Genomic DNA, 17,270 nt, shown 5'->3' with positions numbered 1-17,270 from the left:
ATTATGTACATATATTAGGCCTATTTTAACATATTGGGTGTGGCTTTGCCTGCAGAAAGGTGTGTTAACTGACTTTACATATTTTTCAGTTTTATGTTTGTGACTTAAATGAACATTCTCCTTCATATAAGCTTTAAATCAATGCCAATTTTCTTTACTTTGTAGATGTTTTACAGTTATGAGGAAAACATGTGGAATTATATTATTAAGAAAACTCGTTACTTGATTTCCTAACAGCGTAATCGGTGTAATGTATTACATACATAATACATGCTACATAGACATTGCATACATACAGAACACACGCACAAATATGTTAAATTCATACTAAGTATAGATAACAATCCATAATAGGTAAACAGTGTATAAATACATAACATCAAAAATTTTAGAAAAACATTGGAATAAGGACCAGCATGAGGGAGGTCAGAAGTATGAGGTAATGTTTGTTTGGTGGCCGAGGAGATTAAGCTTGGCAGAAGAAACAAATCATTATAGTATAGCAGAATGTCAGTAGCCAGTCGAACTTCTAATGGGAGAGAGTTCCAGAACCTAGGGATGAAATAGAAGATACACTTATGGGTTCAGGCCAGCCCATTAGGAAACTGGCAGCCAGTATAAGTTTCAGAAGACTTAGCTTACAAAACAGACATAATTTGATTTTGGATTAAGGTCAATTTCTGTGTGCCAATTCTGACCCCTGATGAAGAGAAATTCAAAATGCTGCAGCGTTGGGTTATTTAAGAGACAGCACTTTAATACTTGACTGGTTCCTGTGGACTCAGAGTTGTTTATAAGCTCGAGTAACAAAATCTTTTTCCTTCTGAAGATTCAAAGATAAGTCTTAGCTTTATTAACTCCTATTAATTTTACTTTTAGTAAAGAACATGTTTTTTATTTGCAACCAAATACATTTTCAAAAAAATATACTGACCTGTGATCTTTGGGACATTTTGATTTATCCTGGGCCAATGATTACAATAATGCACAGGCACTCACTTGGTGGTCCAGCAGGGTACTTTTGGCAAGTCTTGGGGGGAGGGGGGGGTCAGGAGGGTGGGGGGGGGCCTATTCGTTGGTGATCCGTTGTATTCGTGGGGGTTCGCCATACGTTTCGGAACCCCACAAATACAACGAATATGGCATATACGTTGCGGATTCACAATACGTCAAACGAATGCAGACCCCTACTAGTTCTCTCTTTTTCTGCCACATTTCCTTGGCCTTTGATTGCATCTCTTGGTACAGAAGATCTTTATTTTCTCCATATGATCCTCAGAATAGTTGCTAGGTACTGACATATCTATCAGCAATACCATTCTTGCGTTTTTCTCTTTTACCACAATGTCTGATTTTTCTAGCATCAATCTTGCTATCTGTTGGAATAGAAATATCCCGGGTGATCACAACTTCTTTGGTCTCATCAATTCAGTTAGGGTTGTGAGCCAAATGTATTTTTGATACAGCAATGTTATGACTTTTGCGTGATTTACAATCAAAAATTCATGACATCTTCTTGTGCCTTTTTGTATACAAACTTTCTAACATCAGCACATCATGTCCAGTGCCGAGATGCATAAGTTTCCACATTTTTTTTTCCAGAATCTGCATTTGTCCATTTTTATCATTTTTTTTTCTGTGCTGGCTGTACACAGTCTCTAGTCCGTAGCCCAATATCCTGTGTTTCAATTATCAATCTTTCACCATTCGGCTTGAACTCTCCTTAGCCACTGTAGTGTCAGTTCTTGATCTATGTGGGGTTTCTGAAGTAATTTTTTGCACTTTCCACTATATCTGTGCTTCTGCTGGTTATCTTTCCTTGTTTCTGCTCTGGTTATTTTGAAACATTTTTCTCTTGTTTTGTTAATTCTATAGCTTCTTTCCCTTGTGAGCTGGTAAATTTTCAATCATTCCTTCTATTCACCGGATGCTTGTTCACTTTGATACATCAGCACTATTTGGGCATTTGAGTCCGTTAATGCCATTAAGTATGCCAGAGGATACCAGGGTTGGCAGTAATCATCAGGATGGCGGTTTTTTCTTTAGAAGTGATGTTTTGAATTGGATTTCAAGGCAGAAAGAGATCCAGGGAGTGCAGAAGCAGTGGAGATATGGCTGCAGAATGCCTCGGATCTGACTGCCACTTTTCTTCCTGCAGGAGAAACAGCTGAAACTGGGCCTTACCTAAGGACCCTCTTCCCTACTGTCATTCTTTTCAGGTGAGGGACGAGATGGAGTTGGATATTAACAGTGGAGAAAGTTCATCCTGAGGCATGAGGGGTTAATTGGTGTGTCTTAGGGACCCTGGGGCTGGTTCTGTCTGGTTGCAGGTCATACAAATGGAGTACCGTATGAATGACCTTCCTTTATCTGGAAACTCCCATTATGTGATTGTAAATCACAGTCTTAAGCTGGGATGTAAAATGTTAGACAGTAAGTAAAGCCTTAGGGGTGAATTTTCAAAATGCTACACTTGTAAAAGTTAGCATACTTGTGTATTCCTTCAATTATAAAACTAAAGAACACACATGTATTTTTTCTCTTGCGTGCACAAAAAAGGGACGATCTGGGGCGGGGCCAACACGTATTGTGTACAAGACATTTACAGGTGTATATTTGCCAACTTTCATTTTTTTTTTTAACACCTGCTGCTTATCTTGCGTAAGTGATATTTAACATCTTTATTTTGTACTACTGACTGGGTGGGAGTTCAGACTGGAGAACCAGGAAGGTCTCGATGACCTGGAGAAGGACTGGACAAACTAGTGGCTAATTGCAAACTGGTTAATTTAATTTATATTCCATCTTTTTTTTTTTTTTTTTTGTTAAGCAATTTTTATTAAAGTGAAACACATCAATAAACAGATACGTAACAGAGACATATCATTTTCATATATTCCCAGTTATATCTATATGCATAGTAAGCTGTCGTCAAGAACATTTAACCCCCCGGCTCCCACCCCTAATCCCCAACCGAGCCTTTCACCTTCATATAACGGAAAGTCCAACAATGTCCACAAGTTACGAGGGTATGCGGTCCAATGCCCTAATTAGTCATTCAGTATCAAGCTACCCTACTACCCATAACTAATCAAGCTTGATATTTCACTTGGTTGCAGCTCCATCACTGCTCTCTACATTAATGGTGGGGGTGGAAGGGAAATAGAACCAAAGAGCTAAGAGAAACAGATAAGTATGAGAAAAAAAAATGTGAAGCTTGCTGGGCAGACTGGATGGGCCGTTTGGTCTTCTTCTGCCGTCATTTCTATGTTTCTATATTAGGGTAACTGTATGTGTATTCAATTTAAATGAGACCCACACCTTCTTCAGCTCTAGAGATTATGGTCTCGGCATATATTGATTCTGATGGATTATTGATCTTTTCTCTCAGTACTTTATGCCAACTTTTTCCACTTCCTTCTACTCCTAGATATTTATAATTCACCTTCTTGCTCCAGTTCCTTTCTATTACAATCTTCAATCAGAGAGATGTTTTAAGTTTTGCTTAATTTTCCTTTAAGGAAGGTCATTTTAGCACATTTGTCCAGGCCAAATGTCTTCTGAAAAACTCTTCACTACTTGCAGTTGCTCTGCTAAATGAGCGTCACAGGAGCTATAGGATTTCAAGTTATTTACAAATAGTAGATAAGATGTCATTTGGTGATTAGTAGTTCTAGGATTAGGGCTAATTCCATCATTCAAGGAGATGGAGTACCTAGTGGATTTCATGCCAGGTAAAACAAAAGCAGTAACCAGGAATCTGTCAGGTATTCCTCACAGGATCTTAATGTTAGGAATGACAAATTGACTGTCTCCATAATTCAGATGGCATGTAGTCTTCCCTATTGATATACTCATTCAGTGCAGGGTTCGCTTTGTACATTTCAAGGCAATTTATTCTCCAAGAATTTGGTATGCTCTTAGTCATTTTATTAGTAAATTCATGCTATACTGAGGTTTCATCTACATAAGAACATAAGAACATGCCATACTGGGTCAGACCAAGGGTCCATCAAGCCCAGCATCCTGTTTCCAACAGTGGCCAATCCAGCCCACAAGAACCTGGCAATTACCCAAACACTAAGAAGATCCCATACTACTTATGCAATTAATAGCAGTGGCTATTCCCTAAGTAAACTTGATTAATAGCCGTTAATGGACTCCTCCTCCAAGAACTTATCCAATCCTTTTTTAAACACAGCTACACTAACTGCACTAACCACATCCTCTGGCAACAAATTCCAGAGTTTAATTGTGCGTTGAGTGAGGAAGAACTTTCTCTGATTAAGTTTTAAATGTGCCACATGCTAACTTCATGGAATGCCCCCTAGTCTTTCTATTATCCGAAAGAGTAAATAACCGATTCACATCTACCCATTCCAGACCTCTCATGATTTTAAACACCTCTATCATATCCCCCCTCAGCCGTCTTTTCTCCAAGCTGTTTATACAGCTGGTCATGACTTTATTCAGCATCAACTGATCTTTGTTTCTATATGCTCCTTTTTTTGTTACCCTTTCGTTCTGTTGCCAGCATGTTATTGAAGTCAGTGTGATCATATATTCTATCTGTGTCTACTGCAGTAAACAGTTATAGATTTTAGGCAACCGAGTTATTGGCCAATAGTTTGGGGAGGTTATTTGAATCTTCCATTGTGGAGCTAATTCTGGCTGTCTAATCAATTTGTTTTTGCAGTTAGCTTGTTCATGGTGGAGAGAGGTTAAATACTTGAGCCAAAAATTGAACACTCCATCAGGGCCAGGAACTTCCACTTGGGGCTTTTTTTAAACTTGCTTCCAGCTGAGTTGTAAATGTCTGCTGTATGTTTACATCAGTGGCCAGCAAGGAAGACCTGCATCTCTCAGGCTGTTGTCCTACAGAGGCTCCAATATAATAAGGTGTGCTTGTCTGCACACACTCTTATGTGCATAGAACTTTCTTCCCAATGTAGCAAAGAGTTTATTTATTTTTCTATACCGATGTTCAACTAGGAATCCATTAACATAGGTTTCTTCTTTACAATGAGACCTTGTAGTCTTGAGTGGCTGTATAACATGAGTAACTTTGTATCAAGGGTAACTTTGGCTTGTCTCTTAGAGCAGAGGAAGAGAGGCCATTATAGTTTGTGTCCTGAATTCTGTCATGGGGAAACTTAAGAGATTAGTGTATTGTTGGCATTATATATTTTGGTAGTGGGAATGCGGACCTTATAGGTTTTGTAGTGTATGTAATAATATAATTGAGAGGAGGGCGTTAATTATGGTAGAGGTGGTGAAAAACTTGTAAATTATGGGAGGGCTATTGAGAACCTTGTAGGATAGTAACCTGTGCAACATGATTGCTTGAATAGTTACGCACAAAGACCTGAGTAAAAATGTATGTGCAGTTTAAATCTCTTCCATCAAATCCCATGTTAACTGGGGCATTAGCTATAACTCCCCAATGTAGATAGGTGCGTAGCCTTAATTCATGTTTTCTTAATGCTGGAAATTTAACCCCTAGTCAGAGTTTCTAGGGCTAGTATTAGTTTATGGGGTTGAACCTAGAGTTCATGGTGCATGGGTTCTGTACTTGGGGAGGTCCATCTTCAGACACAGTCCAGCAGCAATGTTCAGGTTCATTCATCAAAATGCGTTATGTCATTAATGCATGCGATAGTTATCGCAACGTGATGCAGGATTGCAAATTTTACAAATGTATTCAAAGGGGAGGGGTTTGGGAGGTATCAATTAAAATAATGGGCATTATTGCACTGTGCGAAAGTGTAACACACACTATCGCGCATGTTTAATGCCGGAAAAAACTGCACCTTTTTTCCTGGTGTTAAGCTGTGTGATATGCCCGAAAGAGCCGAAATGCAATTTGCGATAAATATCACAAATTCTGTTTTGGGCATTTTTGGCCATGGGGAGAGGGAGGAGTAGAGAGAGTGAGTGCCTCTGGATGGCATACATAGTAGTCAACTATTTATACTGCTATAGGTGGGCCAACTAGTAACTCGAGGTGAGGATTTGGTGGGTGGTCTAGGGTTTTGGGGCCAGGTTTACATGCAGTGTGAAACATACGAACAGCACAGTTGACCTTCTGTGAAGATTTGTCGTGATTTGGAGTGAGGAAAGTCGCACAAAGAAGAGATTTCTACAGTGTTCTCTTGCCCTAGCTTGATGCACTTTCTACCAGGGTAGTATCAAGTTAAGACAAGAGAACACTGAAGTAATCTCATCTTAGTCTGACTTTCCTCACTTCAAATCACGTCAAATCTTCACTGATGTGTTCTGTGCTGTTTGTATGTCTCTCTCTGCATGTACAACTGGCCCCAAAACCCTAGACCACCACCAAATCCTCACCTTGACTTACTAGCTGGCCCTCCTATAGTGGTATAAATAGTTGATTACTATGAAAGCCTTATAAAGAACTGTCTCTCTTTTTCTCCCTCTCCTTCTCCCTCCCCGCCTCCCCAGTAAGGAAATGCCTGGGTACTTCCCAAGTGGCAAAGTACAAATATCACGGGGTGCAAAAGCTTTAATGCACAGCTCGATAAACTACCCATGCAAAGCGGTAAGATAGTGAATGGCATGGTAACTCTGAAATGATCATATCCATGCCCCTTTTCCTTATCGCGGGCATTATCCATGCATAAAGTATCGCATTTTGATGAATCTAGGGGTTAGCCAGATAAGCTTATCCTGCTGACTTTGAAGGTATATTCAATAGTGCATCTGCACTGTTGAATATAGCCAGTTATTTTAAAGTTAGCAAGCTAACTATAGCCAACTAACTTTAGGACAGCTCTTTGGCCCAACCAGACTTAGCTGGCTAACGCAGCTTCCTCCCAGTTATGCCCCCAAACGACCATAACTTATTGGGCTCAATTCTAGCCTCCTAACCTTAGCCAGCTAGCGATTAGCTGGATATGTACCCAAATATTAATTTAGCTCTCTCTAAATGCTTTGAATATGGACCTTGGGATTTATGTACATAAAACATGATTTATGCAGACTTTGTGCACACAGCCTATGAGTACGCATTTTATGCTCTTAACTCCTATTTTATGCACATAACTTGTGCCCCTAAGTTAAGCGCATAAAAAAGTTGTGTTTCTAATTTACGAGCACAGCTTTTATGCTCCTAACTTGTTTTGTGGGTATGACTTAAGAGCACAAGTCATGTTTTTTTGCATAAAATGCATACAAACCATATGTATGCTCCTAAAACATGTTTTGTGCATATTATCCACGATTTATATGCACAAAACTTGATTTGAGTGCATAAATGTTTTATAAGCAAAATTTGTTTGTGCGCATTAAATGACATTTATGCGGTTCAGTTTTTGCACACATTTTCAGGTTAACATGCTTTTTTTTTTAAACTCCTAATGCATTTTCATACTATTAGCTTACTGCATTGGGGGTTAACTTTTTTCAGGAAGCACATTCAGCACACGTTATTTTACATTGGGCCCAGATACGGATAAAGGAAGAACTAGGTTTAGAAATTAAACAATTTGTTGGAAAAAGTTTCATGAAACATTTAAAATGTAGTTTAATATTGCAGAAGATCCTGCTGCTCTGTGTGCAGTATTGTGAGACCAGTCCTCTGCACAGTATAGATGGAGTATCTGAACTGAATGAGCTGAGCATAGCATTGCATGTATACACATTTTCATATCGGTGTATATGCCTTTTGGCAATTTTTATGTTCTGTTTCAATGTAAACCGATGTGATCTTTATTTCATATAGGAACACCGGTATATAAAAATCTAAAAATAAATAAATAAATAAATATTAACGTCTAAGGAAGCAATCCTTTCTAGCACAACACAAACTTTACATCACTCCAACTGTCCGGCAGTTTTTAATTTGCCCTGAAAATTTAAACAAACTTAAAAACATTTCTCTCTTGGGCCCTATTTTTGTGTGTGTGTGTGCGCAGCTGAGAATGTGTGGTGGTATCACTATATGGGTAATGTGTTGGCCCTAGGAAAATGTTCTATTTTATGACAATCAGTCACATCTGAATTTGGTTTAGGTTTAGGAGTCTGAAGACAATGGGGTTTAAGAGACTTTTTAATTCTGACCGTAGCAAAATTATGAATGGGTTTTTGTCTCTTTTAAGAACACCTTAAACAGAAACCGAAGCAGCTATAGATTTATATTTATAATCTTTATATAATACTTTTACAATGTTGGATTAACATTAACATGTTTTACATTTCAAAAGCTCATTTATTATTCTGCTTAAGCAAGCTATTAAATAACTGCATTCAGCCCCAGTAGTAATGGAGTCAGGGGACTTTAAAATTGGATTCATCCTAGACTGTTTCAAAAATTGGTTTGAAGTATTAACAGCATCAATCTCAGTATATAAAAGTGTGCTAATGTGTTATATGACATGAAAAGCAAGACTCTAATTAAAACCTTGTTGCTAAACAAGTGACAAAGACCTTGCAAACAGCTTTTGGCTTTGGGCTAAGCATGGTTACGGTGGATGATCAGATTTGGTCAGTGAGTGAGAAAATGCTTACAACATGGATTAGTTTGATGGCAAACCTACAACCATGCATCATTGCTATAATGTTCAACACATCTGAAATTCTGCTTTTCTCCTCTGTTGTGTGCCAAGAATCAGGGCACAAAGACTCGTCGTCGTATGCTATGTTTGATTAAAGTTCTTTTAGGTTATTCAAGATGCCAGTTTCTGTCATTGCTTGACTGAAAAGCTGCTTTTTTTAAAAAACATTTGTAATTATTATTATTATTTTATTTACTGTGGCACAATTCCTGGAAAAAAAATGTTTCATAGGCATAGAATATGAGAAGCTCTTTTGAAACTAGGGTTCAAAGCTAACCAGGTAGTTCAGCCCCTGGGTCTGTTGGAGATGCTGTGTTTACAGCTTCCTTCCCTTTGGGGAGGGTGACAGAGGGAGATGTGGTCATTGCTTAAGGATATTTAGTAACCAAATTCAGGACTCAGGATTGCAGGTTTCTAGAATGATCCATGGTGCATTTATTTAGTTAAACTTATTAATCACTCATATGGAACTCTAGGCAATGTAAATAATTGACAAAAGTCAAAATAAACAGATATATAAAAACTGGTAAATATACATTTTTGATATATAAAATATTGGCAGATATAATCTGGTCAAATATCCAAATTAATAACCCTTTTAAATGAGTGGAGATAATTATCCTCTAGCTGTAGCATCTTAGGCAAGGAATTCCAGAGGTGAGGAAGATAAAAATAAAAGCACCTTTCTTAATTTTTACTTATTTGTATTTTTAAGAGAGGGGATATAGAGTTATTGATTACCTCAAGAGCACAAGGACCATCCAGGAGTATATTTTCTATTTTAAGACAAGAAAGGATAGCAGTCCTCATATGTGGGTGACATCATCTGTGGGGCCTGGCCTAGAATTTTTATGTCAAAGTTTCTAGAACTTTGACAGTGCCTCACTAGGAGGCCATCACATTTCAGTTAGACTGAGGAGGATAGCCAACACAAGATGCTAGATATCCTCCAGTACGTGGAGCCTCACAAGGAGATTGTGGCAGTCTGTGCACGAGATCCTTGAGGAGCTGCTGAAGAGGATGTGAGAACACCCACTCTGTTCCTTCAGTTAATAGGAAGGTGAACGTGTTGTATCTTGTCTAAAAGACTTCCGCACCAACCTGTGGTGGTCAAATCCACTCTCAAAAAGGATAAACGCACTCAGACCCTTTTCTCGGTACCCCCGTGAAAGCATCAGAGGGCCAGGGCCATCAGATGGTAGAAAGTTTTTTTTTGTTTTTGTCTTTTTTTTTAATTTTAGGGCACCATGCTTATCACCCACAAAGCGGCCAACCAGCTTCATATGAGCTATTTATGCTGGACATCTGGAAGCAGGTACAGAATGTAGCCGAGCAGTTGCTCTAACAGTAAGACACTCTGTAGTTGCTGCTGCATAAGGGCCTGGAGTGCAGAAAACATGGAGTCCAAGCAACCTACGATGTTTGAGACAGCATAGAGAATCTCTGGAGCTGGAATTAGCGCCCACATACTTGCATTGGCTGAGGGCATCTGATTTCCATCAGGAAGTGCAGGAGAGACTCACTGACATGCCATGTACTGGAGAAAATCTCCTCGGAGATAAAGTGAAGAACGTGGTGGCTCAGATGCGTGAGTACCATGCAACACTTCAACAACTCTTCGCAGACACCCGGAACCCATCCTCCTCTGCTAGGAGGTCTTCAAAAACAGGCCAGAAGAAATTTTTCTCCTGACCAAAGAGATAGGCCCCTTACAGCTATGCCAGGAAGCAGAGGGCCCCAAAGCCCCAGCCGACATTCCAGTCAATTCCTGGGATAGAGTTTTGACTGTATCACAAGGAGTATATCAGAGTCTGCTATACCAGGGGTGATGGACCCCCAGTCGGGGGGAGGGGGGAGAAGCTGCCATTCTTTGCAAGCCGGTGGCCCAGTGTAACCTATGACCAGGTCTGCAGAAGTTACAAATTAAATCTTTGCATTCCCCCATCAAATTGCCTCCCCCCCAAGCCCCTATTGGGGGCTGGTAACATATCAGGAAGTACTTCTCATGGAGCTCTCTTGCCTCTTAATGGCCAGAGCAGTCGAGCCCATTCTACTTCTGGTACTTCCAGATTCCAAAGAAAACGGGAGGACTCTGTCCCATCTTAGATCTAAGAGCCCTGAACAAGTTCCGCAAATGGGAAAAGTTCAGGATGGTTTCCCTGGGTACCATGATCCTCTTGTTAGAAAATGGGGACTAGCTAAGTTACCTTGATGTGAAGGACATGTACACCCACATCGAGATCTTCCAAGGTCACAAGAATTCTCTCAGATTTTTAGTAGGGAAACAGCACTTCCAGTACCGCCTCTGCTGTTTGGGCTAGCATCAGTCCCGTGTGTCTTTACAAAATGCCTAGCCGTGGTACTAGTGCACCTGTGCAAACTGGAAGGCCATGTTTTCCCTTACCTGGGCAATTGGCTGTTCAAGAGCAGCTCTCGGGCAGGGACCAAAGAGTCCATGCGTTTGACCATCCAGGTGTTGGAGTCAATGGGATTTATCAACTACTCCAACTCCCATCTCAGCCCATCTTCATTAGAGCCCTACTAGACACGGCTCAGACCAAGCCATCCTACTTTGGCAAAGGGCCAACAACTTGATGACCATCATGCCAGCAGGTTTCAGCTTGGCACATGTTTGAGGCTGTTGGCACATGTTGAGGTTATTGGGCCACTCCCTGTGCAAAGTTACATATGCGGAGAACCCATTGAACACCTCAGTTCAAGTGGCACCAGGCCACTCGAGGGCTTTTGGACTGCATCTGGGTCATCCCGTCTCTCCTGGGACTCTTTGTCCTGGTGTCGAGTTGATTTCAATCTGGAACAGGGGGTCCCATTCCAAAGTCCAGGGGTTCAAATTGTCTTCGCCTGGATGTGTCCACGCTGGGTTGGGCAACTCATATAGATGGGCTCCACACCCAAGGTCTTTGGTCTCCCCAGGAACAGATGTGCCAGATCAACTTCCTGGATCTCCAGGAATCCAGTATGCTCTGTGGGTTTTCAGAGATTGACTGTCCAACAAAATTGTATCGATATAAATAGACAGCCAGGTGGCAATGTGGTATGTCAACAAGCAGGTAAGGTACCGGGCTTGTTCCTCCTGTGTCAGGAGGTGTTTCAGATCTGGTCCTGGGCCTTCTCCCAAGGGATGGTGCTCAGAGCCATGTATCTGGCCAGATCAGAGAATGCGATAGTGGACAGGCTGAGTCGTTCCTTCATGTGTCACGAATGGTCTCTGATCCAAGGGGTTGCGAATTAGATCTTCCGCCTGTGGGGAAGCCTGGAAGTGGATCTGTTTGTAGCACGTTGGAACAGGAAGGTTCCTCGTTTCTGTTCCCTATGCAGATTACACCACGAACCAGCCTCAGATGCCTTTGCCTGCCATTGGGGCATGGACCTGTTGTATGCATATCCTCGATCTCCACTGGTGTCAGACTTTTTTGAAGCTTCGAGAAGACAAGGGGGCTATAATCATCAAAGTCTCTCATTGGCCGAGAAAGGTCTGATTTCCGCTCCACCGGGAGATGTTCATCAGGAAACCGATCAGATTGGGGACTTCCCCAGATCTCATTTCTCAGGATTGGGGCAGGTTTCGGCATCCCAACCTCCAGGCACCGGTCACTTATAGCCTGGATGTTGATAGGCTGATCTATAACCACTCGACCTCTGAGGGTGTGTTTTGAATCCTGGTGGTTTCTAGAAAGCCTTCACCTAGATAGTCATATGCACTAAAGTGGAGGAGGTTGTCAGTGTAGTGTGAGCAGAAGGCCATAGATCCTTTCTCCTCCACACAAAAAGTGCTTGTCTGTCTTCTCTACCTTTCAGAGACTGGTCTCAGAGTTCACTTAAGTGCAATTGGCGCATATCGCCATGGTATAGAAGAAGAGCACATCTGTGTACAGCCTATAACTGTACGATTCATTCATATATACCCTAAGTTCCTGCCTAAGGTGTTATCAGACTTTCATCTTAACCATTCCATTGTGCTGCCAACATTTTTTTCTCAAGCCCCATTCACACCAAGGTGAACAAACCCTGCACAGTTTGGATTGCAAAAGAGCCATAGCCTTTTGTTTGGAGCAGACAAAAGCCCTTAGACAGTCCATACAACTTTTGTTTCTTTTGATCAGAACAGGTTTGGGATCGCCATTGCCAAGCAGACTGTCTCTTCTTCTATTATGCAAGCCACCTTGGAGGCCATGTCAAGGCTCACTCTGTCAGAACCATGGCAGCGTTGGTGGCCCACTTGTGAGCAGTTCCCATGTAGGAGATGTGCAGAGCTGCGATGTGGAATACTATCAACTCATTCACATCTCATTATTTGGATAGGTATGGCTGATGTGAAAATAGGTTTGGCTAATCTGTCCTTCGGAAATTGTTTGAGGTCTATAACCCAATTCTGTTCCCGCCTAGGGCCCATTCTTTCTATTCAGGCTACCCCCCTCCTTGTGTTACTAACAAAACTGGTTATTTTTGTGCAGATTAACACTTGAGTGGTATTTTGGTCCCCTTTTCTATTTTCGGGGCAATCTGTAGCTAAGGATTCACCTATGCAGACAAATATGGCAACCACTCATATCAGTCCCTATGTTGCTAATCCAAATTCTCAGTTTTAGATGCATTCACTGCTAATCTTCTTTTCATCCAATAAGAGACTTACTTAGACATTCATTGGCATTTCTTAATGAAATCAAATTACATTTCATAATACAAGTAAATTGTGTAATACTTAGCTTTAAAACCAAAAGCCCTGATATTTAAAACAGGATGAATGCAAATATTAGAGTGGAGGACAGTGTACCTTCTTGGACTTCCCTTGCCAAACTACTGACTGTGTTTACCAACCAAAAATGAATGAAACCATGATGCAATCCTACATGAGATAATGATGTCCAAGAGTCTGCATAATAAGATCTCATGATCAAGTGTCAAAGGTATTCAGGACTTAAAAAAACAACGGAGGGTTTATCCTTATCGAAGCCCAATCAAAAATAATCTGTAAAGGTAACTCAAACAGTTTCTGTACTAAATCTGGTCCAAAATCTGGATTGACAGAGATCCAGGCGATTATAGCTTATCCAAAAATTATTTAGCTGACTTAAAATTGTTCTTTCTACCAAGTTTGCAAGGATAGCCATAGCTCTGTACTTGCCCACCTTATCAAATCTAAAGAGAGAGATTTTTTCAAAGAAGGTTTGATCAAGGCATGCTTGAAAATAGCAGGAAGAGACTTTGACAGAGAGGTATTGATAACAGAAGTTGATACATCTCCAAGCATTACTCTGGAAGATTTAATTAAAGACATGGATCCAAGGAACAGGTAGATGAGTATACATTCTTCAGATTTGTCTACTGGTTTATAGTCTTCCCATAGAACAAAGAAGAAAGTACTAGGCGACTTCAGAATTTTTTTCAACTCTAAAATATTAGCAAAAAATGTAACAAAATTGTCATACTTCAAAAAACAATAAAATGAAGATAGTAAATGGCAAAAGGGGGTAACCAAGTCCTTAACTACTGAAAAAAGCTGACATGAATTAGTTGAAATTGGAAATTGTGTGTTTAGTTTTCAAAATGGCTTCCTTATAGGCTTTAACTTTAGCTAAATAGATAATTTTATCTGAGTCCAGTTGTGATTTCTGCCAAATTCTCTCAAATTGCCTCTTTTCACACTTCTTTCTCCTTAGTTCTTGACTAAACCAGAGAGATTTATTCAGTTGTAAAATTCAAATTTTCTTTGGTACCAGTTGGTACACTGGGGTTAGGTTAGAAATCCAAATGCTTACCATGTCCTCAATAGAACCATCATATTTAAAATAACAAGACTAACTGGTAGATAAAAGCCTCAGGGATCTTCTTTGCTCTAAGTTTCAGATAACACCGCTCTGGAAAAATCTTAAACTACACATGCAACCCTCTTAAATGTAATCAATATTGTGACCAACCTAATGCTATCACCTCTCAAGTCTGAGATAGAAATAAAATATCTCCATTAACTGGCAGAAAACTAGTTCTAAAATGTGGCCTGCAGTATATGTAGGAAAAGTGGCATATTATTTGAACTCTCCTGTGGAAAGAGCTGAGAGCAAGTCATAGGCTTTGCCAACCTCTGGGAAATTGGCGTGTACATTGAAATCCCCCCAAATTAATCTGAGGGAATCCAACAGCCACATAGTCACTTCTGCAAATTCATGAAGGACAGACCCCTACTGAGTTAGGAAGGCAGTAAACCACACACACAAGTTGCTTCAGGGTAATTCCAATTTCCAGCAGAACACATTCCAAATCTTCAAAATGGGAAATGATCCCTAAAAAAAATATTCTACTTTTCTGTTTACCCTCTCAAACTTGATGAATAAAGGAATCGTCAGGCAGACCAGCATGAGTCGAGAAATTGATCTTTTTCCCCCCAATCAGGATTATGTTAAAAAGAGGATGTCCAGTGATTGATCCACTAACAAATTAGTGGTAATGGGGCTTGCCTCAAATTAATTGTGCATTTAATTAAAACTGCTTGCAGATTAGTCCACATATTCCTCACTGAGAGCCAGCCTAAAGAGAGAGATTAAATTCTTAGGCTGATAGCCCTGTTTCATAAAAATTAGCTAGGAGAAGCTTCCTTCTTCCATAAATAACATTGATGGGAAGGTAGCTAGCTTATGAAGACTATATCTGTCCCAGCCTGTGATAACAGGGACACAATCAGTTTCCTTCCTCTCCTCCTGATTGAATCTTGAACAGACATGATGACAAGAATAAAACAAATCTGAGAAATATAAAAAGCACTCCAAAATATATGGAATTAATGAAACCAACGTCCTGAAGCATTAATATAAAAACTCAAGCATAAATACAAAGATGGACTACAGGGGCCTGCCCTTTGGTGTAGGGCCAATCAGACAGAGGCTTGCCTATAGTCTTGCTCCCTTGTCAAGGTTGTGTCAGTGTTGAGGAAGGATAAGATCATTGTGGAGAGAATGACCAGTAGACAACATCCATAGAGAAAACACAGCAGGTCAGATGGTGAGATTCTTCAAGGAAGGCCAGCACAATGCCAGTCTCCGGCCCTCTTAAGCATGGTAAAATACAGAGTGCATAGCCCCGGTCCAAGACTGTTGCTGCAATGACCAGACTATGTATATTGCGGGAAAGGGAAGTTATAAAATAGGGGAAAAAATCCCTAAGTAGTTGTGAATGACAGGAATGATAGTCCACCCTGGTTCCAACTAAGTTGGAAGTATAAAGGAGTAGGAGGAAACCTCCAAATAAAAAACCCCCCACAAACTAAGGTTCAAAAAGCTTATTTTGATTAAATTATGTTAATACAGTGGCAGTCATTGCCAGCTTACATCTTTTATGATGAATTATTTCTATTAGTGCAAGTTACATTCACTAATCATTTATTTTTATTTATTTGAGGTTCTTTATATACCGACATTCGTTTAGTAACATCATATAGACTTTAATTGTTTATTTTAATTTATAAATGTATAAACTGCTTTTGGAGGTTTTAGCCCATTCATAGCAGAGTACAAGATACATGAACAATAATAAAATATACAATCATAAGTAGTACAAAGTAGACTAGTTTGGTAGAAGCACTTTTACTCAGTGTTTTGAAATTAAAGATAAATCATTATGTAGCCATGTGCATAAAATCAAACATCAGAGCAGCACTAAAAATATGTATTAAATATTGGTTTATTTTTTATATACCTTCCTGCATAATCAAGTACCAGAACCATTATAATTGTTTATTGTTATACAGTAGAGAGATCTTGCCTCTTTTTTGTGTAATTCAGATCCATTTTGACAAATTGATTTTTATAATCAGATAAATGTTCTTACATTAATCCTTTTTGTTTTAGCTTTTACAAAATGTTGTAAAGAATCTGGCTTTCTGATGGTGGTGAAATGCCAAGAGGAAAATTCAGAACTAAAAGCCTGTCTCACTGCCTAGTAAGTCTCCAGTTCAATTGATGTTTAATATAATTTTTATTTTTAACTGAAACAGGAAACTTTACATCAAAAGCTGATTAAATTACTCCTAACAGTCTAAATGTTAAGTCTTTTATGGGAGTGACATGATACATGGCTCTAAAATCTTTCACTTGCAGATTATCAGTTTGAACTGAACCCAAATTAATTGTGACATGTAACCAACACCAAATGAAAGTTGTTCAGCTGACTGTATGAAATGGAGTGATGGTCTTAGTCCAGTATCTATCTAGTGACTCAAATGACTTTATGCTCAAACTACTGAGTAGGGAAATTAAAGACTTAATGGGCATGGAAACTGAATTCTTTAAGCACAACAGGATGGCAGTCTTTGCACATGGATGACATCATTCGATGGAGACCAGCATGGAAAATTTGTCTGTAACTCTCTAAAATGAGATGGCATAAAGCAGACTTTAGATTGCCTGGCAAGCAAGGGGTCTAAAGGTAAATTAAAATCCCCACCCATAATGATCGTCATGTCCCCCTTCTTTTGCAAATTTGTCAGTTTCTAGAATGTTAATTGTGCCTCACTGGGCATTCCCAGCATGTCATTATACCATGCATCTATGTGGGGTCCCTTCTGTCATTCTTTTTCCACAGAATCCTTCAGATGTAGTTTGGTGCCTCACTCTCCTGGTCCATTTTTTGATTTTTTCCCAGTTCACAGGATAGTTTGTTGCAGGATTCCACAATCTTGATCCT

The 17,270-nt window shown here is 39.8% G+C and overlaps 1 protein-coding gene across 3 annotated transcripts in view; it reads left to right on the top strand.

Moving 5' to 3' along the window:
- The window catches only part of CMC1 (C-X9-C motif containing 1), a 111,746-nt gene that overhangs the window by 68,577 nt on the left and 25,899 nt on the right, over positions 1-17,270 (top strand). The window contains exons 3-4 of one of the 3 annotated variants that reach the window (XM_029589426.1): positions 12,698-12,896; positions 16,436-16,526. In XM_029589426.1, coding sequence (XP_029445286.1) covers positions 12,746-12,896; positions 16,436-16,526 — 242 coding nt within the window. In that variant the 5' untranslated portion in view covers positions 12,698-12,745. The remainder of the gene's footprint in view (positions 1-12,697; positions 12,897-16,435; positions 16,527-17,270) is intronic. The other 2 variants (XM_029589427.1, XM_029589428.1) reach the window with 2 other exon arrangements.

The sequence above is a fragment of the Rhinatrema bivittatum genome, chromosome 2, assembly GCF_901001135.1.
Source record: "Rhinatrema bivittatum chromosome 2, aRhiBiv1.1, whole genome shotgun sequence".
Classification (NCBI taxonomy): Eukaryota; Metazoa; Chordata; class Amphibia; order Gymnophiona; family Rhinatrematidae; genus Rhinatrema; species Rhinatrema bivittatum.
The sequence above is the reverse complement of the archived record's forward strand: the minus strand, read 5'-3'. Positions and strand labels throughout refer to the sequence as shown.